Source organism: Eurosta solidaginis, chromosome 3, assembly GCF_040869045.1.
Source record: "Eurosta solidaginis isolate ZX-2024a chromosome 3, ASM4086904v1, whole genome shotgun sequence".
NCBI classification, from domain to species: Eukaryota; Metazoa; Arthropoda; class Insecta; order Diptera; family Tephritidae; genus Eurosta; species Eurosta solidaginis.
This window is the reverse complement of record NC_090321.1, coordinates 80,660,050-80,687,805: the sequence shown is the minus strand read 5'-3', so window position 1 is coordinate 80,687,805 and position 27,756 is coordinate 80,660,050. Positions and strand designations below refer to the sequence as shown.

The 27,756-nt window shown below is 37.4% G+C and overlaps 1 protein-coding gene across 1 annotated transcript in view; it reads right to left on the bottom strand.

Moving 5' to 3' along the window:
• Positions 1-2,419: 2,419 nt before the first annotated feature.
• The window catches only part of LOC137244068 (proton-coupled amino acid transporter-like protein CG1139), a 228,029-nt gene continuing 202,692 nt past the window's right edge, over positions 2,420-27,756 (bottom strand). The window contains exon 9 of the mRNA XM_067772577.1: positions 2,420-2,492. Coding sequence (XP_067628678.1) covers positions 2,431-2,492 — 62 coding nt within the window. The 3' untranslated portion in view covers positions 2,420-2,430. The remainder of the gene's footprint in view (positions 2,493-27,756) is intronic.

Sequence of the window (27,756 nt, the reverse complement as noted above, 5' to 3'; positions counted from 1 at the left end):
TATGCTTGGACAGCTAAGCGTCTGCTTCTCTGAGGCTACCCCGTCTTAGAACATACTTGCTTGAAAATTCAAAAGACCGTCGATTCCATCTCCATTGTTTTTCTTAAGCCAACTGCGCTCATCATGGAACTAGTAGGTGGGGCGGGATGGCCTAGAAGGTTTAATGTGGTCATGTTAATGATTACCGAGATGGTTGGGATGTATCTTAACGGTGTTTTGTTACCGGAACGTACCGAATCTATATCCGGCAAGGGACCCTCATCATGGACTCCCAAAAAACATTCGGGGACTGTCTTTATCGCTAGTACAAGAACAACAACAATTTGTTCCAAAAAATACCTGGTACTTTGAAGAGAAGAATGCTGCCCATATTAGCACCTACTTGGTAAGGAAAGAAACTGAAAATTTAAAGACTAAATTGCGATATTTTTGAAATGCTGTCTGAGAGGAACAACGTCCGAGAATTCTACCAAAAGCACTTTATTGTCTCGCTTATGGCACAGAAGCACGAACGCTCACAATGAGGGTCATAGGGCAACCAACTAAACTCATTTTCAACGAAAAAGTTCGTCGACATATATATGGAACTGACCATCATAAAGAGATGAGTAGTAGACTTAATCACGAATAGATGAAGTTCGAATGGTTGAGTATGCAACGATCCAGAAATTACTCCGATATTTATGATAGAATAAATTTTGTGTGAAGAGATAATCTCTCGGCTTTATCCGCGCGATCGCATATGCACACGAAAAGAGCACGGCCGATGACAAGAGCTTACAGCGGGCACCAAAACTCACTGATCATACTCCCATCTACGCCGCTGTTACAACTCTCTTTCTACTGCCTCGTGTTTCAGCATACTTTACTCATACAAATGTAGTTACACAAAAAATTTGTTTAATTTTATGTAGTTTATAGAAGTTTGTGATCAGATGCGCTTACAACATTCACATATCACTTCAAATCGCATTTCAAACTGTAAACTTTAGCAACATAAACAACATACATAGATATTTTCTTATTGCAAAGTTTCAACAATTTTAACAGTAAAGCAAAATAACAAGGAAAATCTACAAGGAAAACAACAACCAATGCCACCGATGGCACTCAAATGTCCTTTGGTATTTCTCTCTTAAATTTTTTGTTGTAACACAATTGGCTTCGATTTTCTTTCTCGAACAGGTGCAATACAAACACATACACACACATCCATTGTCTTTATGTAATTACGCATACGAAGTCTAAATAAGTAAATACACTTGTATTAGTTAATAATGCTCTCAAGAAATGTTCAAGATTTGTTTGGCTGCGTGTACGGTTAGACGTGGCGTATGAGCGACTTTAACTCAATTTCGTTCATTAGTTTTACAACTTACAGTTGAAATGAGATAAAATATTTAAGTATTTTGTGAATTTGCGAAAACTTCTTTTATTCAGTCAAATAGAACTAGATTTTGTGAATTTTTTATGCGTAAGCACTTTGACTCGCAAAAAAGGATGGAAAGGAAAGGAAGGGGAAGCAAGGAAAGGAAAGGAACGGAAAGGAACGGAAAGGAAAGGAAATGAAATGAAATGAAAGGAAAGGAAAGCTAAAAAAGAAAAGAGAAGGAAAGCAAAGGAAAGAAAGAGGGGAGAGGGGAGGAAACATGAAAAGGAGATAAGGACTGATAGCAAACTTTAGCCTAAACCGAACGCAGTGTTGTCGCGTTATTTTTGAAGTATTAACGGTTTGCTGTCGATAACAACAGTTATCGAAGAACTGCGAGTATGTTATCGACGGATTATGGGCATGTTGTCAATTTCTTTTTGCCGAGTTATGGGTTTACTCTCGGCATATTTACGACGAGGTATGGACAAATTATTAATTTGTTATCGACGAAATATAAATTTTTTATCGATAGCAAAGGTCACGAGCCATGTGTTTGTTGTCAAAAAATTATCGATCTTTTATCGACAAGCTTTCAATTCGTTATCAACGAGTAATGGGTTTGTAATCGGTGTATTATGGATTTGTTATCGATGAGTTATCTGTTTGTTATCCTAGTATTATAGGTCTGATACAGACGACTTAGCGCCTTGTTATCAAAGTTTTAACGACTTGTTGTCGGTCGGTATGGTATTAAAAGTACACAGATCACACTTAATAATTATTCGAAAATATATCGAAAGTCCGTAGATTACTATACGATAAGGAATCAATAATACTTTTTGTTTTCCTTTACATAAAGTAGGCTCCATGTTTTTTCACAAACTTCTGTACAAAATTGAGGAATCTTGCAATCAATTTTGAAGTAACTTACAAATTTTAATCTTGAAACTTACCTCAAAACTCGACGAATAAAAAAATAATGTTATTATTAATATGGAAGTTCCAGCTAGCCATTTAAAAATCCTGAGATGGTCCGCCTAGTACCTTAATGGTGCTAACTACCGGAACGTACCAGATCTATGTGTGGAAAGGACAATCAATACCAGCAGAGGCTTTATATCTACAAGAAGAAGAAGATGTTATATTAAATTAGGGGAAAACAAATTCTTTTATTTTTTTAGAAGGGGTAGGGATGAAGATATTTAAAAAACTCATACGTAGCGTGTGGAATCTTGTGACTGATATACCTTTATAGTTTTTTAAGGTAATTAACGTATTCTGGGAGACCATATACCACATTGAGTAAACTGATTTTTATTGTATCGAGCGTTTTTTTTATTACCTTTAGATTAAGTCGCTTTCATGTTTGTCCCCTCATTTCCATACGAATTTTTGACCCACGGAAAAGTCTGTTTGGTTAACCTCCCGTTGAGCTAGACACTTGATACTTAGAACATAGTTGAGATCTGAGAGACATTACAATGCAAGTGAAAAAAAATCCGCTAGTTGGCGCACGGATCGAGATATACGGAAAATTAGTTTTAAAATGGAAATTTTGCGATCGACTTTTAACTAACTTCTCGATGATCCAGAGACTTGAAACTTAGCACATAATTTGTGAGTCGATGGCACTATAATTCGTGGGAAACAAAATGCCCCCAGGTTGCAGACGAATCGAGATAAACGAAAATCGCTGAAAAAACGCAGGGAACCTTGCAATCGATTTTTGAGTAACTTCCCGGTGAGCTGGAGATATGTAACTTGAGCCGTAAGTCCGAACCCGGTGACAAGCAATATTTTATCAAAAAAATTCTGCTAGGTGGCGCATGGATCGAGATATTAGGAAAATTAATTTTAATTTGGGAATTTTTCAATCCATTTTTAACTAACTTCTCGGTTACCTAGAGACTCCTAACTTAGCGCATAGTTCTAGAACCGGTGACAATACAATTTATAGAAAACAAAGTTCCGCTAGGTGGCGTGCTAATTGAGATAACTACAAATCCCTGAAAAACGAGGGGAATTTTGCAATCGATTTTGGAGTAACTTGCCGGTAAGCTGGAGATATGAGACTTGAGCCGTAAGTCAGAACCAGGTGACAATGCAATATTTTATCAAAAAAAATTCGCTAGGTGGCGCATGTAGCGATACATTAGGAAAATTAATTTTAATTTGGGAATCTTTCAATCCATTTTTAACTAACTTCTCGGTTACCTAGAGACTCCTAACTTAGCGCATGGTTCTAGAACCGGTGACAATACAATTTGTAGAAAACAAAGTTCCGTTAGGTGACGTGCTAGTTGAGATAACTACAAATCCCTGAAAAACGAGTGGAATTTTGCGCCCGATTTTTGGGTAACTTTCCGGTGAGCTAGAGACTTGAAGCTTGGGCCGTGGGTCAAACCCGGTGACAGTGCGACATCCGATCAAAAAAAATTCGCTAGATGGCACGCGGATCGAGATAGTAAGAAAACAAATTTTAATTTGGGAATTTTTCAATGCATTTTTAACTAACTTCCCGGTTACCTAGAGACTTGAAAATTGGCACTTATTTAGAGGCCTGTTGATAATACAACTTATAGAAAACAAAGTTCCGCTAGTTGGCACGCTAGTCAAGATAACTGCAAATCCTTTAAAAACGGGGGAAATTTTGCGATCGATTTTCTAGTAATTTCCCGATGAGCTAGAGACATGAAACTTGGGCCGGAAGTCAGAACCCGGCGACAATGCAATATTTTATCAAAAAAATTCCGCTAGGTGGCGCATGGATCGAGATATTGAGAAAACTAATTTTAAATTGGGAATCTTGTAATCGATTTTTGACTAACTTCTTGAATATCTAGATACTTGAAACCTTAAATATAGTTTAAAATTCGGTGACAGTGCAATGCTTGATCAAAACATTTGAGCTACGTAACGCACAAGTCGAACTATTTAGAAGATTAGGCTATACTTTCATGGTTAGCCTCCTGAGTGTTGCAGGCGTTGTAGGCCCAACTCAATGCACGTCCTTGCATACTTTTAGGCGTACGCGATTTTCACCACGAATCTTTTAGACTTTCAGGCGTATGCGAATTTCACCACGATTTTCAGCTGTTCAAATTAAGTAGCTGACAAACTAGGTGCAATTCTCTTGTTATAATGCGAGGTGGACTTATGTTGTTTTCGCCAGTGTTGTCAGCGAAAATTCCACTAATTCTATTAAATCTTGCTATTTTGTACAAATAAATAAAAATACGAATTTTGACTTAGGGAATTACTTAAATTACTAATCAAAGTTGCAATTGCATTTTTGTAGGCAGTACCAAAGAATTGAAAATAAAAAGATGATTACAAAATTTTAAGGACTATCTTTATATAAATGGACCAAAAAAAAGAAGGCAATTTTTTCTTTAATACAGTCTTATTGAATTTTGTCTTGTTGAATTTTGACTAAAAAACTTTTACAATAGCTCTTGTAAAATATTTTTGGGATTCAAAATCATAAAGGTAGAGTGCGTGTTTAAATTTTAAATAATCAATTAGTTAATCCCAAGTACATGGTTTGCCTTAAATTGAAAGATTGCGCTCCACCTTTATAGTTTTAAGTCCAAAAATTTTTTTTCAAGAGCTATAGTTAAAGTTTTTTAGTCAAAATTCAACAAGACAAAATTCAATAAGACTGTATTAAAGAAAAAATTGCCTTCTATTTTATTTCTATTCTACCTAAATTCTGAATAATGAGGGTATTTCTTTTTGAAAACAAACTAAAATTTTAAAAGGGTACGTCAAAGATATCATTACATACATATAAAAACAGGTGAGCGGCACTTTCCTAAAGGCTTAAAAGCAAACTATACACGAAAGGTAGGTACATACGCCCTACTAATTTGGATGCACCTGTGTACCTGCACAGAACCAACACTCTCAGCTGTAGTTGCTTCGAAACAAATAAATTTCAAATTGAGTTCTAAAATGAAAGGGGAAGTTGCGAATGTTATTTTAATTGCCAATATGAAGCTTTATGTTTGTACTAAAACAGTAAAGATTGATCCCATTGCCCATCCAAATACTATTATAATGACAACCATAGTTGAGGTGACCATATTCTTAAGAAAACGAAAAGGCATACGTTTATGTGATTAAGAGAGTTTAAAAGGGTGTCTTTTCACACATCGAAACAAACCGTCGTCAATCTCATCAGATTTGAAAATATAATGGAGCAATCAAGAATAATATACTTTAAATGTACTTGAACAATTAATTTAAAAAAATTAAGTTCTGTTTCTGGGATGCTTCGAACTTATGCCAAATTATAATTGTTTATGTTCTTGTAGCGATAAAGACACTTCCCAAAGGTTTTGGGTTGGTTGAGTCGACGGTTATGGTGCTTTTTTGAACATAGATCCAATATGTTCCTGTAAAAAGCACTATTAAGGTACAAGGCCGACCATCCCGGAATGATTAAATATGTCCACATTGAACCGGCATTCCCGCCACCCACCTCTAGTTCCAGGAGGAATTCGGGGTCACCAGAGCCTGAGCTCATTGGCTCCTAACTTAACCACCCCAGTCAGAGGCAAATACGGAAATGGTTACGTAAAACATTGACATGGGAGGCATCCAATATCGATGCTGTTATGTTTTCCGCGTCACTACTTGAGGATGTCCGATGGATAGAAAACGTTACCAACGTATTGGGTGAGATGGTTGAACAAACAATGCGATGTCTGCGTCACGCTTGCAATGCAGAATTTGCGGAGCTGCGGAAAATACGCCACAGTACGGGGACGCCAACAACTCGCGCGCTGGCAAGCCTGAAGTTCTCGAAAAGTTGAAAGCGAACATAAGAGCAAAGAAAGCTCTCTGCTAAAGAAAAACAAACTTATATGCTGGAAAACGCTTTGAGAAGAAATGGAAAAAGGTCTTTCCGGGCAAGGATATAGAATAGTAATGTAAAAATGTTGACCACCGAACCAGTTTATGGACGAAGAAAACATAAGACACATTTTGGACGTTCTTTTTCCCACCCAACTAATCATGAGGGATGGGCACGTCATTGAAGAAGTCCGCGAAAAAGCACCATTTAATGGAGAAGAGCTCAAACCGGCCCTGCGCAGCATGGAATCTATAAAGGCCGCAGGTCCGACGCAATGAAATACCGAAAGTGCCGAATCGCCCTCACCTCGGTCCAATGCAGGGGAATAACTTCGGCTTTCCGCACGGTATCGGTTCGGTCCTGGTCGTAGCGGGAACCACACAAAGATATCTTTTCGTTGGAGAAAGAAAACCAATATCCGACAGCGGATCAGAAGCAGGTAGAGCCGCTGTTGCCATAAAGGCGCGAGAAGAATCGATTCGAGCCCTAGGAAAGTTGGCCAGAGAACTAATTTCTGAACTGAACCCATGGTTGAGGCCACCACACGGAGAGATCGACTTTGATTTTACTCAATTTCTAACCGGAAACGGTTATTCCGCAAATATTTGCAGAGAAAGGGCAAGGTTGAAAACCCGAACTGCCTCTATTGTGGAGAATTTGGCGATGTACGACACACCTTCTTCTAATGCGAGTACTACGCAAAACAATGAAGTTATCAATAACATGACCAGCCGATGCGACAGTTGGGATACGGTCAGCACATATGTGAGGCTAGCACTTCTCAGCAAACAATAAGCTGTTTACATAGCCTATACATGGCAGAGTAGGCATGGACCTCACGTAGCGCGTACGCGTACCCAAAGTAATGCTAAACACGGTCCCAGGGAGTCCACACTCAGACAGTCCCGCAGCGGGGTTTAAATAGTAAGGTCAGAGCATAAAGCATTTCCTCCTTTCACTAAACACCACTTAAACCACACAAAATCAGTTCAACAAAATAGCGATGAGTATGTGGTCACCTTAATCGTTCATGTGTGAAAAGCGCTGAAATAACAAATGAAATAAAAATTCAATGAGGCAATGAAATGGCCAAATTATTTGGAATGCTCTGCAATATACAACGTGGAAATTTAACTATGACTGCAACAACAATAAGTTGCAGCAAATCTGTCATTATATAAATGCCTTGCACACCTATTTCAATGGAGTAGAATCATCAATATCTAACGTTTAATTTGTATTTTGTAATCAGGTGTTTGTTTCCATTTCATGCAATACAACTTGTTCTGATTGCTGAGGGTGTACATCATCATTATACAAAGAACGGTTCACAACTGCAGGGGTTTTCAGGAATTCATCAACAACAATTTGAAGTATCACTTGGCCCTCTAATGAGTTTTAACACTTTCAAACGATTGAATGAATTGTGTTGCAAATTTGTTTGCTTGAGGCGATTAAATTTTTCCATTTTTTATTGTACGCATTTGATTTTGTAATTGTAAAATGGACATACGTATGAATGCGCCTAAATTTATAAACAAAGTTTTCGTATTTATAGACAAAGCTTTAACAAATTTTAATGAAACCATCAATGCAGGCGAAGGTGATCAGAAGGAGATGATGCAAAAATATGTTTTGTATAAATATTGCTATTATATTCGTATACGATAGTTTAGGAAATCGTTTATATAGAAGTGGGGGTGTTCACGGTAACCGATTTCATTTATTTTACTGCGTTGGCTCAATTTGAATGGTTATTGACTAATGGACAATAATATTTGCTAAATTTGTTTTGTCAAAATGGGCGGTGCCAAGCCTCTTTCTTTTTTTTAAATTTCCAAAATCTTTGTTTAGCAGTCCCTCTGGATCGTAGGGCTTTTAAAAATATTAGAATAATTCGATTAATCGAGAATTCGATTCTAGATTTGTGTACATTTATAACCGAATTTCGCTATTCGAATATTTTATTTATTAAGGTTGTTCGAATAGTTGCAACGCAACAGTTTTTCGATTTTTAAAAAATTACGTATACGCCATGTATGTACCAAATATTTCTTCTTAATTGAATCTTTGCCAATTTGATATAGTGGGATGTAATGAAATATTGAAATGGTATTGTACCATATATGTGCCATACATGGTTTTTTATTATAATGAATTAGAGAGGCCCGGCTTGCTTTTACAAGGGGATTGTCTACTCTGGTAATGATTACTTACAAGTTGTCTTCCTGACAGCGGGAGCTGCAGCCTTACAGCTTGTCTCCAAATACACCTGCTGGACTGTAGCCGGCACTCGATAAACGGAAAGATGGTTTTTCTAATTTGGTTGGGATTTCAACTAGGTTGCTTTATTAAACACTTTTTATTCAATTTTATGCTGAATCACTCTATGCTTTTATTGTATTTTTATACTCAGTTGAGCAGAGCTCACAGAGTATATTAACTTTGATTGGATAACGGTTGGTTGTACAGGTATAAAGGAATCGAGATAGATATAGACTTCCATATATCAAAATCATCAGGATCGAAAAAAAATTTGATTGAGCCATGTCCGTCCGTCCGTCCGTCCGTCCTTCTGACCGTTAACACGATAACTTGAGTAAATTTTGAGGTATCTTTATGAAATTTGGTATGTAGATTCCTGGGCACTCATCTCAGATCGCTATTTAAAATGAACGATATCGGACTATAACCACGCCCACTTTTTCGATATCGAAAATTTCGAAAAACCGAAAAAATGCGATAATTCATTGCCAAAGGCGGATAAAGCGATGAAACTTGGTAGATTGGTTGACGATATGACGTAGAATAGAAAATTAGTAAGATTTTGGACAATGGGCGAGGCGCCGCCCACTTTTACAAGAAGGTAATTTAAAAGTTATGCAAGCTGTAATTTGGCAGTCGTTGAAGATATCATGATGAAATTTGGCAGGAACGTTACTACTATTACTATATATATACTGAATAAAAATTAGCAAAATCGGATGATTTTTTTTTTTTAAGTCAAATTTTAACAAAAAATTTAATATCTTTACTGTATATAAGTAAATTAAGTGAAAATTCGACTCCAGTAATGATATGATGCAACAAAATACAAAAATAAAAGAAAATTTCAAAATGGGCGTGGCTCCGCCCATTTTCATTTAGTTTGTCTAGAATACTTTTAATGCCATAAGTCGAACAAAGATTTCCCAATCCCTCTTAAATTTGGCAGGGGCATAGACTCTATGACGATAACTGTTTTCTGTGAAAATGGGCGAAATCGGTGGAAGCCACGCCCAGTTTTTATACACAGTCCAACGTCTGTCCTTCCGCTCGGCCGTTAACACGATAACTTAAGCAAAAACCGATATATCTTTATTAAACTTAGTCCACGTACTTACCTGAACTCACTTTATCTTGGTATAAAAAATGGCCGAAATCCGACTATAACCACGCCCACTTTATCGATATCAAAAATGACGAAAAATTAAAAAAATGACATAATTCTATACCAAATACGAAAAAAGGGATGAAACATGGTAATTGGATTGGTTTATTGACGCAAAATATAACTTTAGAAAAAACTTTGTAAAATGGATGTGACACCTACCATATTAAGTAGAAGAAAATGAAAAAGTTCTACAAGGCGAAATCAACAGCCCTTGGAATCTTGGCAGGAATACTGTCCGTGGTATTGCATATATAAATAAATTAGCAGTACCCGACAGATGATTTTCTGGATCACCCTGTTCCACATTTTGGTCGATATAGCGAAAACGCCTTCACATATACATCTAAGGGCCACTCGCTTTTAAAACCCTCATTAATATCTTTAATTTGATATCCATATCGTACAAACACATTCTAGAGTCACCCCTGGCCCACCCTAATGGCGATATCTCGAAAAGGCGTCCACCTATAGACCTAATGCCCACTCCCTCTTAAAATGCTCAGTAACACCTTTCGTTTGATACCCATATTGTACAAACATTGTAGAGTCACCCCTGGCCCACTCTAATGACGATATCTCGAAAAGGCGTCCACCTATAGACCTAATGTCCACTCCCTCTTAAAATGCTCAGTAACACCTTTCGTTTGATACCCATATCGTACAAACACATTCTAGAGTCACCCCTGGCCCACCCTAATGGCGATATCTCGACAAGGCGTCCACCTATAGACCTAATTCCCACTCCCTCTTAAAATGCTCAGTAACACCTTTTGTTTGATACCCATATTGTACAAACATTCTAGAGTCACCCCTGGCCCACCCTAATGGCGATATCTCGAAAAGGCGTCCACCTATAGACCTAATGTCCACTCCCTCTTAAAATGCTCAGTAACACCTTTCGTTTGATACCCATATCTTACAAACACATTCTAGAGTCACCCCTGGTCCACCCTAATGGCGATATTTCTGAAAGGCGTCCACCTATAGACCTAATGCCCACTCCCTCTTAAAATGCTCAGTAACACGTTTCGTTTGATACCCATATTGTACAAACATTCTAGAGTCACCCCTGGCCCACCCTAATGGCGATATCTCGAAAAGGCGTCCACCTATAGACCTAATGTCCACTCCCTCTTAAAATGCTCAGTAACACCTTTCGTTTGATACCCATATCTTACAAACACATTCTAGAGTCACCCCTGGTCCACCCTAATGGCGATATTTCTGAAAGGCGTCCACCTATAGACCTAATGCCCACTCCCTCTTAAAATGCTCAGTAACACCTTTCGTTTGATACCCATATTGTACAAACATTCTAGAGTCACCCCTGGCCCACCCTAATGCCCACTACCTCTTAAAATTCTCAGTAACACCTTTCATTTGATACCCATATTGTACAAACATTCTAGAGTCACCCTTGGTCCACCTTTATGGCGACATCTCGAAAAGCCGTCCACCTATAGAACTAACGATTACTCCCTTTTAAAATACTCATTACCACCTTTCATTTGATACCCATATCGTACAAACACATTCTAGAGTCACCCCCGGCCCACCCTAATGGCGATATTTCTGAAAGGCGTCCACCTATGGAACTAAGGATCACTCCCTTTTAAAATACTCGTTAACGCCTTTCATTTGATCACCATATCGTACAAACATATTCTAGAGTCACCCCTGGTCCAACTTTATGGGGATTTCTCGAAAAGGCGTTCACCTATAGAACTAAAGCCCATTCCCTTTTAAAATACTCATTACCACCTTTCATTTGATACCCATATCTTACAAACACATTCTAGAGTCACCCTTAGCCCACCTTAATGGCGATATCTCGAAAAGGCGTCCACCGATAGACCTAAAGCCCACTCCTTCTTAAAATGCTCAGTAACACCTTTCATTTGATACCCATATCGTACAAACAAATTATAGAGTCAGCCCTGGTCCGCCTTTATGGCGATATCCCTAAATGGCGTCCATCCATAGAACTATGGCCTACTCTCTCTTAAAATACTCTTTAATACCTTCCATTTGATACACATGTCATACAACCATATTCCAGGGTTACCCTAGGTTCATTTTCCTATATGGTGATTTTCCTTATTTTGTCTCCATAGCTCTCAACTGAGTATGTAATGTTCGGTTACACCCGAACTTAGCCTTCCTTACTTGTCAAATTACAATTTGTTACAAGCTAAAACGTAAGTTAAATAAGTTGTAAAAAAGATGTGTCCGCTCTTGCTGCCGAAAATATAATGGCCGAGCCACTCACGCACTGGGTTGCATTTTGCCCGTGCTCGCGACATCAGCTGATGTGTGCTTGATGTGTTGAGTTTGAGAAAGGTGCCATTACAGTATGTCTCGAAAATGGTGCACCCAAGTAAAATTTACCGACCTCTCCGATTCCGGTAAGAAAAACATATTTCATTTCAAACAAAATATATAAGCATATAAAAATTTCGAAATAATCAATATTTTGGCAAGTAAGTCAAAAAATGAAGATGTCCGTACTTATCCAACACGTCATACCCAGGCCCGTATTACGTTTTACGATCAGTGACTCAAACCCGTTTTTACTCAAACGATAACTGAGCAAATGTCAAACTATTTCTAAAAATTATAATAATTTGTGGACCTAATTGTTGTTATTTTTCGCAATTTCACATTCACGTTTTCAGAGCTGTTGTGATTTACAAAATGCGTTTCGATCGAGGATCGTAAAACATAATACGGGCACTGATCATTCCTCGATGCAAAGCACGCTCGAGAAATAATGAGTGGCAATCGGCTGACATTAGTGCTTTGAAGACGGACTTCTCGAAACAGTTACATGAAACTCACAAAAATGTATCTGATATTTTTATACAACTTGGCTTTAGGAATACTTGAGCAAATCACTTTGTTCATAGCACATTGGACTAAATTTACTTACTTACTTACTTACTTAATTGGCGCTTAACTGTTTAAACGGTTACGGCCGTCCAACAAGGCGCGCCAGTAGCATCTTTTCTCTGCCAACCGGCGCCAATTGATCACACCAAGGGAGTTTAAATCCACCTGGACTAAATTTAAACCCTCCTAATTAAGCGCAAATATGAAGACGGCTTTAACGATAACATACTTGAGCGACAAGAAAGTAAATATGTCCCATGGCGTGGCAGTTTTAATAGCCAATAACATACTTCCAATACATTTGGTTTCAAAGATATGCAACTAATTTCTTGTCTTTCTCGACAATTTTGCGGATATTACGAAATATTTTTAGGATTTTTCAGTATTACATACCAATTGCGTTTAAATACCAGTCATGTTTGGCATTATTTGTGATTTTTATTTCAATCTGATGACGAGCTGTACGATCTTTATACAGACATCAACATAGTCCAGTGAATTAAAACGCTGGGCGGCCTCCACTACGCTGGAAGAACTAGGTGGAAAACTATTAAAATTTCCTTGGTATGACCAACAGGTGCCAGTTAACTCAACGAAGAAGCAACTGGCGCGCCTTGTTTTACGGTCATGGCCGTTTAAACCATTAAGCGCCAATTAAGTAAGTAGGATATACAAGGTATTCAGGTTTAAATTGAAATTTGTTCCTTTTTATTGGTTTGTTGGCTGCAGCATATTTGGACATCAATTCGATAGATTTATTTGAAATAATAAAGTGCAAAGAAAGAAAATAAAATTTAAACTAAATACATATAATAATATTGAACAGCGGAAACATTGCTTCCAAGCACAGCTAATAATCCAATGTTACTAAGCTCTTCAAAGCGCGCCTATAAGTATTCCACATATAGAATGTTATGTTTATTATTCTATATTTATTAATTCAAACAAAACTTAAACTAAAAAGAACAATGTCTTAACTTAAAGGGAAAGTCCCAAATTAAATTATGCTTTGAAATTCAAAGTATTACTAGACGTTGGCTGTTGTTGCTAAAAGTCAGCTGTTCTATGATGTTGCCACATATTGCTGCAGGGTTCGATTTGGGTAGTCACTACACTACCCTCTTTCCAGAAAATTCTCCGATGTGCTGGCATCAATAATTGTGGCTTGTGTTATTGCTGCTAATTCATGTCTTGGGAAATAAGCTGGTAAGTCTATCGATGGATACGGTCACCGGCCTCGAACCCATCATTATCATGTATGTCTTGGGATATCTGTTATGTTGTCGTCGTTCTCGTAAAAAATATGTTGGTTGTTTGGAAATAACTCCTTGGTTTGCATTTGTGATTGCGTTTGCGTTTGCATTATCGATTCTTTGCTTTCAAAGTATAAGTTTACTTTGTTTTTTTAAATCCACCAACACGTCGTAGTGTCTTAGGAAATTCTCACCTATTATAGGATGAGCAACGTCGACGATTATGAAACACCACTTAAATGGCCGTCGTAGGCGGAGATCGAATGTTATCTGTCGTTTGCCGAATGTATTAATTGTAGTATTGTTCGCAGCAACCAGTTTCATTGCGTTTCGTTGCATACTCTCACCGTGACGTTTGGGTACAACCGAAACTTCGACGCCCGTGTCGATGAGAAATTTCATTGAAGATTTTCTGTCTCAAATGTAAAGGCGGCTGGAGTTCGTATCCTCCTCCGACATAGCCGCTTTGTACGGAGGGCTGACTAGTTTTCAGAAAGCTTTGGTGTGAAAGCGCATGGTGGCCGACATTGGCGAAAATATGATGATACTAACAGATATCGCGGTTTGTATCCCGTGTGTCCTCTCTGCGTGAGCTGGTCGGTCGTGCTTGTTGCCGAGGCGCTCCGATCCGTTGCTGTTTATACGTTGCCTCCCGCTTCTCTAAACGATCTAGTCTATCCACCAACTCTGACATGGCTGCTGTTAAATCGTCGCTTGGTTTGCAATAGGTGGCGGGGAAATAATATCGCTGGCATGTGCCAGTACAGCTGAATCGATTTCGACAACGACCGTAAAATATTTGGTTGTACTATTCTGTTGTCGTCGGGGTCACCACTTATAGAATGTTATGTTTATTATTCTATATTTATTAATTCAAACAAAACTTAAACTAACAAGTAAGGAAGGTTAAGTTCGGGTGTAACCGAACATTACATACTCAGTTAAGAGCTATGGAGACAAAATAAGGAAAATCAACATGTAGGAAAATGAACCGAGGGAAACCCTGGAATGTGTTTGTATGACATGTGTATCAAATGAAAGGCATTAAAAAGTATTTTATGAGGGAGTGGGCCATAGTTCTATAGGTGGACGCCATTTAGAGATATAGCCATAAAGGTGGATCAGGGTTGACTCTAGACTTTGTTAGTACGATATGGGTATCAAATAAAAGGTGTTAATGAGTATTTTAAAAGGGAGTGGGCCTTAGTTCTATAGGTGGACGCCGTTTCGAAATATCCCCATAAAGGTGGACCAGGGGTGACTCTAGAATGTGTTTGTACGATATGGGGATCAAATTAAAAGTATTAATGAGGGTTTTAAAAGGGAGTGGTGGTTGTTGTATAGGTGGTCGCATTTTCGAAATATCGCCATAAAGGTGGACCAGGGGTGACTCTAGAATTTGTTTGTACAATATGGGTATCAAAAGAAAGGTGTTAATGAGTATTTTAAAAGGGAGTAATCCTTAGTTCCATAGGTGGACGCTGTTTCGAGATATCGCCATAAAGGTGGGCCAGGTGTGACTCTAGAATTCGTTTGTGCAATATGGGTATCAAACGAAAGGAATTAATGAGTATTTTTAAAGGGAGTGGGCCTTAGTTCTATAGGTGGACGCCTTTTCGAGGTATCGCAATAAAGGTGGACCAGGGGTGACTCTAGACTTTGTTAGTACGATATGGGTATCAAATGAAAGGTGTTAATGAGTATTTTTAAAAGGGAGTGGGCTTTCGTTCTATAGGTGTTCGCCTTTTCGAGATATCGCCATAAAGGTGGACCAGGGGTGACTTTAGAATATGTTTGTACGATATGGGTATCAAATGAAAGGTGTTAATGAGTATTTTAAAAGGGAGTGGGCCTTAGTTCTATAGGTGGACGCGGTTTCGAAATATCGCCATAAAGGTGGACCAGGGGTGACTCTAGAACGTGTTTGTACGATATGGGTATCAAAAGAAAGGTGTTAATGAGTATTTTAAAAGGGAGTAATCCTTAGTTCCATAGGTTGACGCCGTTTCGAGATATCGCCATAAAGGTGGGCCAGGGGTGACTCTAGAATTCGTTTGTGCAATATGGGTATCAAACGAAAGGAATTAATGAGTATTTTTAAAGGGAGTGGGCCTTAGTTCTATAGGTGGACGCCTTTCGAGATATCGCCACAAAGGTGGACCAGGGGTGACTCTAGAATGAGTTTGTACGATATGGGTATCAAATTAAAGGTATTAATGAGAGATTTAAAAGGGAGTGGTGGTAGTTGTATATGTCAAGGCGTTTTCCAGATATCGACCAAAATGTGGCCCAGGGTGACCCAGAACATCATATGTTGGATACCGCTAATTTATTTATATATGTAATACCTGCCAAGATTTTAAGGGTTTTTTATTTCGCCCTGCAGAGTTTTTTCAGTTTCTTCTACTTAATATGGTAGGTGTCACAACCATTTTATAAAGTTTTTTCTAAAGTTATATTCGCTTCAATAAAACAATCCAATTATCTTACCATGTTTCATCCCTTTTTTCGTATTGGTATAGAATTATGGCATTTTTTTAATTTTTCGTAATTTTCGATATCGAAAAAGTGGGCGTGGTAATAGTCGGATTTCGTTCATTTTTCATACCAAGATAAAGTGAGTTCAAGTAAGCACGTGAACTAAGTTCATTAAAGATATGTCGATTTTTGCTCAAGTTATCGTGTTAACGGCCATGCGGAAGGACAGACGGACGACTGTGTATAAAAACTGGGCGTGGCATCAACCGATTTCGCATATTTTCACAGAAAAGAGTTATCGTCATAAAATCTATGCCCCTGTCAAATTTCAAAAGGATTGGTTAATTTTTGTTCGACTTATGGCGTTAAAAGTATCCTAGACAAATTAAATGAAAAAGGGCGGAGCCACGCCCATTTAGAAATTTTCTTTTATTTTTGTATTTTCTTGCCCTATATCAGTACTGGAGTTGAATGTTGACATAATTTACTTATATACTGTAAAGATATTAAATTTTTTGTTAAAATTTTACTTTAAAAAAAATTTTTTTTTTTAAGTGGGCGTGGTCCTTCTCCGATTTTGCTAATTTTTATTAAGCGTACATATAGTAATAGGAGTAACGTTCCTGCCAATTTTCATTATGATATTTTCAACGACTGCCAAATTACAGCTTGCAAAAATTTTAAATTACCTTCTTTTAAAAGTGGGCGGTGCCACGCCCATTGTCCAAAATTTTACTAATTTTCTACTCTGCGTCATAAGTTCAACTCATCTACCAAGTTTCGTCGCTTTATCTCTCTTTTGTAATGAATTATCGCAATTTTTCGGTTTTTCGAAATTTTCGATATCGAAAAAGTGGGCGTGGTTATAGTCCGATATCGTTCATTTTAAATAGCGATCTGAGATGAGTGCTCAGGAACCTACATACCAAATTTCATCAAGATACCTCATAATTTACTCAAGTTATCGTGTTAACGGACGGACGGACGGACGGACGGACATGGCTCAATCAAATTTTTTTTCGATCCTGATTATTTTGATATATGGAAGTCTATATCTATCTCGATTCCTTTATATATGTACAACCAACCGTTATCCAATCAAACTTAATATGCTCTGTGAGCTCTGCTCAACTGAGTATAAAAAGAGCAATGTCTTAACTTAAAAGGGAAAGTTCCAAATTATATATGCGTTGAAATTCAAAGTATTACTAGACGTTGGCTGTAGTTGCTAAAACTCAACTGTTCTATGATGTTGCCACATATTGCTGCAGGGTTCGATTTGGGTAGTCACTACACACACAATTAGGATTAAAAACACATAGAATTGGTATGTACCTTGTAGTGTATAAGCGTATAACAACAAATATGCAATTCTTAGGGACTAATCGCAAAGCGAACAGTAGGTGGTTCATATGGCTGAGTGGATGAAGGCATCTGTCTTTATACTAGTATGAAGTATGAATGTTCAGCTCACGAGAAGCTATCTGAAGAAGAAGTGAAATTCAGAAACATATCCTATTAACAATCGCTGTTTGTAAACTTTGTAACTTTTCTCTAATATCAATAACCAAATGAAATTAAATAAAATAAAATTAAATAAAATTAAATTAAATAAAATAAAATAAAACAAACAAAAAATAAAATAAAAAAATTTGTAAAATAAAATTCAATAAAAAAAGCAAAAACAGGTAAAAGAAATAAGAAAATAAATAAAGTAACAAGAAGTAAAATTAAAGTTAATTAACTTAAATAAATTTCTAATCAACGAGTTATCTTCTTGTTATAGAAAAGTTTCGTATTTATCATCGAAACATTATCGATATGTTATCAAGATGTTATCAATTTGTAATGTCGGAGTGTGGCATGGTGTTGCCGCGGGCTAGTCTATCCCCTGACATTTTTTAGTAAATAAAAACATGGTAACATTAGTAATACATAACGAACAACTGTTCAAGTTTTTGGGGGATCTTCTGATCAAGTTTGCATAATATATTAAAAGGGAATATGTTTTACTTCCGGCTCCAAACGACAAATAACACAGCATTACAATGGATTTTTTGAGATGAAAGCACAGTTAGAAGTATTACGATTACTTCCAAGTGTGACTGTAAAACTTTTAATTACCCGAAATCAATTTAAGTGCGACAAAAGGCAGTAAAGTTCAACCAAATAAGGGATAACACCTCTCCCTTTTACATCCGATGAAAGTTCCAACTGCAATTAGAAACAAGGTCAGTTTATTTTGGCCGCGTCAATTGAATTTTACTGCTCATCACAGTTTAAGTGACCGAATTGAATTTTTTATTTTTATTTGATGCTAAAATTAGTATCAACTCGAACTAGTACTGTGTATCCCCTTTTGCATTGCCGGTAGGTGGCACTGATATTCTGAAACAACAATTTTTTTAATGGCTTTCGTAGCAAGGTATTTATTTTTCTACTCCTATTTTTTCGAAGCAGGTAAAAGTCGAAAATGCATCCCTACCGTTTCAGATAGCGTACATCTTCTGTCTTTTTCTATTTACTTCATCTGGTGATTCCACCATGGTAGTGTTGTGGAAAAGTTATCGATTTCTTATCAAAACGATCCCGATTACTTACCTAAAATTTATCGGTATTATAACTTCTTTTCGAAAACTTATTAATTTGTTATTTTATGGTTACTAATTATTTATCTGCGTGTTCTTTTAAAGTTATAGGTTTTGTTATCAAAAATTGATAGATTTTCTATCGAAAAGTTATCGATTACTTATCGGGGTGTTATCAATTTTTTACAGGCATGTTATAGATTTGTTGATAGCGAGCTGATACCAAATATAAAACTCAACAATATAAATTCGCTTTCAATAATTAACTGATAAAAACATAATAACTTGTCAGTATCGGTTGTTACCGATAAGCAGCCATCGGAGTTCTTCTCCAAAAGCCCGAAACAATTTGTTTCTGAAAATGTTACCTCGGTTGTGGTTTAACTTCACTCGTGGGTAATCTGTAACCAAAAGCAGGAGGTTTTTAGACGTATTTCTGTATGTTTACACATTGAAGTTATCGAGTTGTTGGTACCCACGACATTTTTTTAAGTAAAACAATTCTTAAAAAATCTTGCCTTTTAGTTGAATACTTAGTACTGCCTTTCCCAAGATTCACTTCAAAATCCGGGATAAGTTACAATGAAAATGAATAAAAAAAATATGCAAAGAAGACAATTAGGATAAGGTTTACAACAACTAAGGCATGACGTGGCTGAATGCGTTTGTGACACTTCAACCATCGTAGGAGTGCGGGTTCAAATCCCACTCCCGGGAGAAAAGGCTTTGAAGAGATTTAAAAGGTATAATCGAAACAACTGTCGCCTTTTCCGTCCTGATGTCACGTTGTTTAAATTTTTCCCAATTATTAAATAAATTAAAAATTGCTTCAAATAAATGTTTTCATACATGCACGAATTACTGCACTAAATACATTTTATCAATGCAAATGAAATGCTTTTAACATTTATTATAATTTTATTAAATTTCCCAACGAAACAAAATGTAATGAAGGGAATAAACGAGTGAGTAAACAATCTGTACAACCAAAAGCCTTGACACAGTAATGTAGATAATAATGATGCAAATTTATGATATTGATGTTTATATATTTGCTTATACATAAAAAATGCCGTACTTATCGTTGAACATCATTGTTCATCAGTGGAAATGACTCTGAGTGAGCGGGTACAATGGGTTAGCCGACAACATTTAATGGCGAAAACTTAATTTCATAAATAAACATAACGATAAATACAGTTTGACTTAATACATATATTTCTTGCATGATGTAGATAATATCATCCTTGTATTTCCAGGCTACTGGTATTACACCTTTGCCAACGGTATTTCGGAAAAGAACAAATGAATATCAGAAAAGTGTAAAAGTATTTCAGAAAACTACGAATGTATTTCAGATACATCAATTGTATTTCAGAAAACTTCAATTTTATTCGAAAAAAGCTCAAGTCTATTTCGGAAAAATTCAACTATTTTTCCAGAAAATTACAAATGTATTACAGGAAACCCCAAATTTATTTCAGAAGATCTTAAAAGTATATCAGAAAAATGTAAATGTATTTCAGAAAAACTGAAATGTATTTCAGAAAATCTCAGATATTTCATCAACATCCATCGAAAATTACATTTTATTTTAAATAAAAAGTAAACCAAGTAAAAAGAATAACAAAAGCATCGAATTAAATGAAATTTAATATGTCTTTAAGAAAGATTTTATATTTACCATGAATATTGAATTGGATTGAGCATTGGGGAGTTCTTTCTCAGTTCTTTCTTTCCTTGAACTCACAATGACACGTCGGGCGCTTTGTCGCATACAAAAACTAAGCAAATGTGTCAAAGTGTTGCCTAACGTCATCCTCTTTATTAATTAAATGAGCCGCGACACATTTCCATCGAAAGCATCTTAATGGAGGCAAGAGTTTCAGACGGCTAGCATTCCCTTAAGTTTTATTAAAAATTATTCACTTTTTCATAGCACGACTAATAGTCAAAAATTAGTTTTTGCTTGAATTTACTGAAGTTTGAGTTTTCTACACTAATGTTTCTTCCTTTAAATCTTGTTTGTTTTCTTAAAAATATTTGAGATTTTCAGAAATACATTTCAGCTTTTCTGAAATACATTTGGCTTTGCGGGCTTCTCAAATATATTTGGTGTTTTCTGAAATACCGTTGACCTTTTCTGAAATAAAATAAGATCTTCTGAAAAACAATTGGAGAATCTGATATATATGATGATGATTGTATAATTTCAGCTTATCGCACAGTTTAAGCGAAATTTGTTCTGGTCAATGCGGATACCATACCATTCTGTTCTAAATGTTTCGAGATGATCGGGCTAGTACTTCAATCGTGCTCGTTACCGAAACTTACCAGATCGGCCAAAGGGCCATCAACATAGATAGCTCTCAACAAAACATTCGAAGACGATTATGGTTACCTAGCCTATTAAATTAGGAGTACCCAAAGAGCTCATGTAGCGCATCCGTAGCCTGTATCCAAGAAGGCGTCTACCCCCGCTCATGGAAACGTCAAAGACTGGTTCTTTTGCTGAAATCTGGTAAGATGGCCGACCAGCCATCTTCATGCAGGCCACTTTGTATGTTGGATTCAATAGGAAAGATTCTCGCACAGAAATTATCGGCTATGCAGATGACATTGTCGTAGTAACAGAGGCCAAGAAATTTGATTTGCTCCAAGCATTATGTAATGACGTCGTTGGAAGAATAAAGGAATGGTTACGAACATGGGGCTGGCGATGGCTGGCAATAAGACAGAAGTAGTTTTGATGAGCTCAAAGCGGACTGTGAATGAGTAAGTCCTAACCATTGGAGATTATCAAATAAATTCAAAGCCTTACTTGAAAAATCTAGAAGTAAACATTGACGCAAAACTAACTTTTAAGGAGCACTGCAGGGCGATGGGGGAGAAAGTTTCTAGAGTTAGTAGAGCCCTAACGCGAATAATACCCAACAGCAGCGGTCCAGGCGAAACTACCCGTCAGCTATTATCCAACGCAAATAGCTCGATAGTATTATATGAAGCACCAGTATGGCATGGATATAAAATGGCCCACCAAAAAGATATACTAGCAGCCTACCGTATTACTGATATACGAATATCATGTGGTTATCGAACGGTGTCCGACTACGCGATCCATATTTTATCTAGGAAAATCGAAGTAGATCTACTCTCATGTGAAATGGCCAATCTGTATGGCATTGGAATCAGCCGACCATCTGATGATCTGAAATGTTGCAAAGTCACGAATGGTGGCAAGAATTGAGAAAGGGACGCTGGACCTTCATGTTACGAAAACACGGCGAACTAAGCTACCTCCGCACACGGATATTGAGCGGTCACGGCGGCTTCAAGGAATATCTACATAAGCGTGTGATAGAGGAGGATCCTTTCTGTCCACACCGTCCCGCCGAATTGGAGAGCACAGAACACATAATGTTTCACTGCCCTCGCTTTCGCGGTGAAAGACTCTCTGTACACAGAGTTTTTGGAGAGGAGCCTACGATTAGGAACTTATTGCAGAGAAATAGATTATTGGACTGCTGTGAGCAAGATTGCCTTTATAGTTATGACGCAATTAATTCAGGCTAAAAGGGAGCGCAGAGATATGCACATGCGAAGTAGTGCGACTAAATCGCTTTTCCCCTGGTGACGTTATGCCTTCTGGCGTTCTCACGGGGTGCGGACACATGAACAGGATTTGGCGCTACCCCAAAGTGCAATTAAAAAATAGAAAGCGCATCCGTAGCCCCGCGAGGGAACGAGTGAGGCAAATCTCGGCCAGTTCATCAAGCATTTTTTTGCCGCGAAACAAAAACAAAAAACCTGGCGGATCTGGTGTATACTCGTATTTAATTTTGGAAAAAAAAGTCGGTTGGGGGCCCATAGTGAAGTGAAAGTTTATCAGCGAATATACATATGATTACAAAATATACAAACTTACCTACTTATGCACACTCACACAAGTGACAACTTGCGTATGCTTACACTTTTCAACGAACATGACAACAATTTCCGAAGTGAGCATAATTTATACATTTAAGAAAAATTCGATTAAAATCGAAAATTACAGAGAAAGCTTAAAGCACTAGCGAGGGGTATAAAATATTTTATTAACAATTTTATATTTTTAAATAGTAAAGTAAAACTTTAAGGGGTTGAGCAGACCAGTCTATGGCACAAACCGGTGATGTGCGAAAACGTTAAATGGCATTATTTCTCTTTTAAAAACGAATTGATCTCAGTCAACCTAATTCTCAAACCGAAACAGAAATAATGTCAGTTGACTTTAAAATATTTTGGTATTGTTTGTTGGCGCCCGAGCAAAGACGTGCCAGGAGATGTTTCCCTATGGCGTATAAAACCTATTGGCAAAATCTAGCAGAAATCGCTAGAGTGAGATTTGATATCAACATGCTTCTGAGACGGTCCTTCGACTGCTATGAAAATCGGGCATATCCCTTTAAACAAGTTGTCAATAGAGTGGTACTTAGTTTTATCTAAAACTTCAATACAGCAAGTAAAAGAACTAAAACTACGTCGCAAAACAGACCAAACTGGGCTCCGAGAAACCTGCCGTTTTCACACAAAACTTCCCTCTGGGTACTGCTATAGATTCAACTCGTACTTATTCGACTCTGATATATGCATATCTTTTTGGCTGCATAAGGAACATTTTATTGCTGGAAAAAGACAAATTGTAAGACATTTACAGTTTCAGTTTTTAACTAAAGGAAACCCATAACCAGCCTATGCCAACAACTGCACCCAGAGTAAGTTAGTTTTTCTCTCAAACTTATTTTCTTTTGCAGTAGAAAAAGTACTCGCCTCCTCCCAAATATATTTTGTTAAAAAAAAACTTGAAGAGATCCTTTCCAACGCTGATGAAGTTTTTGAGTTTCGCGGCTTTATGAGTATGATGTTTGACTATTCGACACTTTTCCATAACTGATTTGCGATTGTCAGACCCATGAAAAGCAGCTATCAGTCTCACACGAATTTGTATTAAATACATCGACTGCTATTCAGGTCCTATATGGGCATAAATTCAGTACACGGGTTAGGGGGTTTATGAAAAAAACCACCCTAGGTCTTTTTCAATTGATTTCTGATGCACCTCGTTTTGGAACAAATGCTGATATTGGGTGTTTCGGTGTTCGAAACATGGTCATGTCCAGCATGAGATAATTGCATAAAGATATTCATTAAGTAACATGACTGAGATACACGCAATCAAATCGATCACGTTGTGATAGACGGACGGCATATCTCCAATGTTCTAGATCTCCGCACTATCTCGTTCTTCGAAAAAATACTAAAGTAGGTGGTTTTTTTAAGTTTTATCAGATAGGTCCTTTCTGACTTACAGCCGAAAAAGGGTGATATTCCACTCAACAGTCGATAAAGTGAATTATGGATTTTCATATAAGGCCTGAAGGTACAGTGTTAAAAACATTCAGTCCGTTGTGGTTGGGTTAATGACCGGGTCACAGTTGTTCAATTTCTCATGTTCACGACTTTTGTTGCAAAAGCGAACATCATTGCTACGCGTAAGATGTTACGCTTGTAATTATAACAAAACTTAAAGCTTAGCAGTTGCAACTTATTTCGGCTTGCCCATTCACATATAAAAATTTCGCGAAGCACATTCTCACTATACAAGAAAAATACTTGCTGCTAACATATTTTGTATCCTACTTGTTGTTGTTGTTGTTGTACCAGTGCTGCGCCCCATCCAATAGGTGCGACCGATCAAATTGTCATCAATATAACGGGCGTCCAAGGAAATAGCTGTTTCAACAGGGGTGGAACATAATGAGAGGGGTGTTAGAGGCGTTAGTTCCACAATACAGTTAAAGAGATGGTTGGTGTCATGTGGGAACACGTTACAAGCAGGACATACATTATGTATGTCGGGGTTGATTCAGGATAGGTAAGAGTTTAACTTGCTACAGTATCCAGATCGAAGTTGAGGTAGAGTGACTCGATGACTATCGATTCAGTGAGTGCATCATCCTCCTTTGCAAACTCATCAGACCTTTCCTTACTTTCTATCGCTTTTTGACCGGGAACCCAGTGAAGATGTATGGTCCGGCCTGAGCGAAGTTTTCGAATGTGTCTTTGAATTCCAGAGCACTTCTTGATGAAGTACTGTGTAAGATTTTTGCTTTAATCGCCGCTTGACTATCAATATACCTATTGATGCGACTGAAGCTTACGCACACTTCCAGAATTTCAGCTACTTTCTTCACGGCTACAATTTCCGCGTGAAACTCGCTGCGGTAATTTGGCAGCCTATAGGATCTACTTATTTCTAGATCGCCACAGTAAAAAGCAAACCCTACCCATTCCATTCATTTTGAACCATCCGTATACACATGTAGAGTATGTTCTGCCATTTAGTGGCCCTGGAACCAACCGTCCAGCTCAATTGTGGCCCCATGATCTCTTTCAAAGCTCAGACGCGGGACCATATATTCCATTTGCCCGATATTAAATGTCGCTTTACCGCTAAAGCCATAAGGCCTGCACTCAACCTTGAGGCCTTAAGCCTTGTTGCAGTTGCTAACGCATTGTTTTTGGCCATTAGGTCTGTAGGCGGGATGTCTAGAATGGCATGCAATGCTGCTGTCGGGGTAGTTTTGCAAGGCTCCCGTTATGCTAATCACTGATACTCTGCATACCCTCTCAAGTTTTTTGGTGTACGTACTTCTTTGTGTGGCTGTCCACCAAACAAGTAAAGTGTGGGCTTGGCAATTGCCGTAAATGCACAATTAGAGAGTTTGAGTGAAAGGCCTCACGTGCATCCTAGCATACTCTTGTATGCATACAGTGCCGCGGAGGCTTTCTCCGCTCTCTCTTTCGTGACAGTTTCCATGACAACTTACTATCTGGTATAACTCCTAGATACTTGTGCTATATTTTTCTTGTAGCCTAAAATAATAACACTTGCAAAAACTCATAGCCAAAACACATGTCAAATTATTCTTCTTATGCCTTGCTTGCAACAAAAGTTGGAAGTTGGCTACTTTTTAATGTCAGAAGGCGCTGCTGATGCGCTATTTGCCGCTCTCCTTGCAAATACATGCCATCTACTCATCTGTCACGCGTACGATGTTGCATCAAAAATCTTATATGACGGGGCTTTAAGGCTGATGCACGATATGCTAATAAAAGTTAGTAATACATAAAGAAGAAACCACAGCACCGAATTCGCTTACGTCAATGATGTACTTTTAAATGACAAATCAGAAGAAACTTATAAATATTACTTCAGTCAAAATAAATCGAGTACATTGCATTATTATTATTGCATTATTATGCTCTATGCAGCTGTGGCATGTTGCATAAATAAAATGTTTGCAAACTAAATATGTGGCATATTACAGCTATTGCAAGATATCGCTAGCACTTCACTTGTAAGTGTATTTTGTAACTTAGTCCCAAATTTTGCGATACCTTATTATCAACCTTGCATACATACATGTGTACATATGTATGTATATGGGGCATTCCATCCCATTTCGACCAATTTTGAACCCAACCCCTTTAGAATTGGCTGAAAGTTTTTCTTCTTTTTCTAGCTTACGAAAGACGTTTTTCAGAGGTTTTTCAAATTTTTTCATCGAACTCAAAAAAAGTTATGAATTTTTAAAAAAAACACCGTTTTTGTTTTCAAAATGCTATAACTTTTTCAAAAATTGACCGCTTGGGATCTTTTTGTTTTTTTTAAATATGTTTTTAAATGTACTTTTCGGGAAAAATACAAAAAAAATTTTAAAGTTTTTTTTTTCAATTAAATAAATTCTCGGCCCACTCCGAGATTAGTGGGGATGATTGCAGAATTGATTAAAGTTTTTTATGAGAAAAAAAAAGGGCGAAATTCGAAAAAGCTGGAAAAACTGAAAAATTACAAAAAAAAAAAATTTAAATTTGTTTGAATTTTTTCCGAAAAGTACATTTAAAAACAAATTAAAAAAAAAAAAGATCCCAAACGGTCAATTTTTGAAAAAGTTATAGCATTTTGAAAACAAAAACGGTGTTTTTTTTAAATTCACAACTTTTTTTGAGTTGGATGAAAAAATTTGAAAAACTTCTGAAAAACATCTTTCGTAAGCTAGAAAAAGAAGAAAAACTGTAAGCCAATTCTAAAGGGGTCGCGTTCAAAATTGGTCGAAATGGGATGGAATACCCCATATGTATTTATATTGAAGATTTCTGCTTGCTGCTCGACATGATCCATTTGCTACGATTTCTTCTTACTGCACAACTTCTTTGACATTTTCATGCAACTTAAAACCAAATTGAATGTGAATACATTATAACTGTGGTTTTCAATTCAACTCACACATAGCTACCGACCTACTTATATTTACCGCATGTGGTATGAAACTCACAAAATTGTGACCGGAAATGTTGACCGAATACACTGCATACAGTCATGCGGTAAAAAATAGTTACTTTAAATATCAAAAAGAGCGGCATGAACGGTCATCGAAGGAGATTCTTACCGATGTGGGCAGTCCGTTGGTGGAAATGAGTCTATAATGCTGCAGTGCTAGCACCTTCTGATATTGCCGCGGGAAACGATTTTTGGTTCGACCCCTCCAATGTTACCAAAAAGATGTTTGGAGTTAAAGCAGCATATTGTACATGGAAGCTAAAAGACGTCATATTCGCAAGTTTGCAATCAAGTTGCGCCTCCTTACCCTTAGTGACATCAGAATGTTATGTGCCCTCTACAATTTGTGCAGTCCTAGTCAGCGTAAGTGTTATTCCGATAGAAGTAACTTCCCCAAGTGGGTGTGGGGGCTTAGAATATACCCGCGGCAGGTATGCCTGTTGTGAGAGGCGAATAAATAGCGAAATGAGTCAAGGGGTTGTTAGCGCAACCCTTTCAAGGG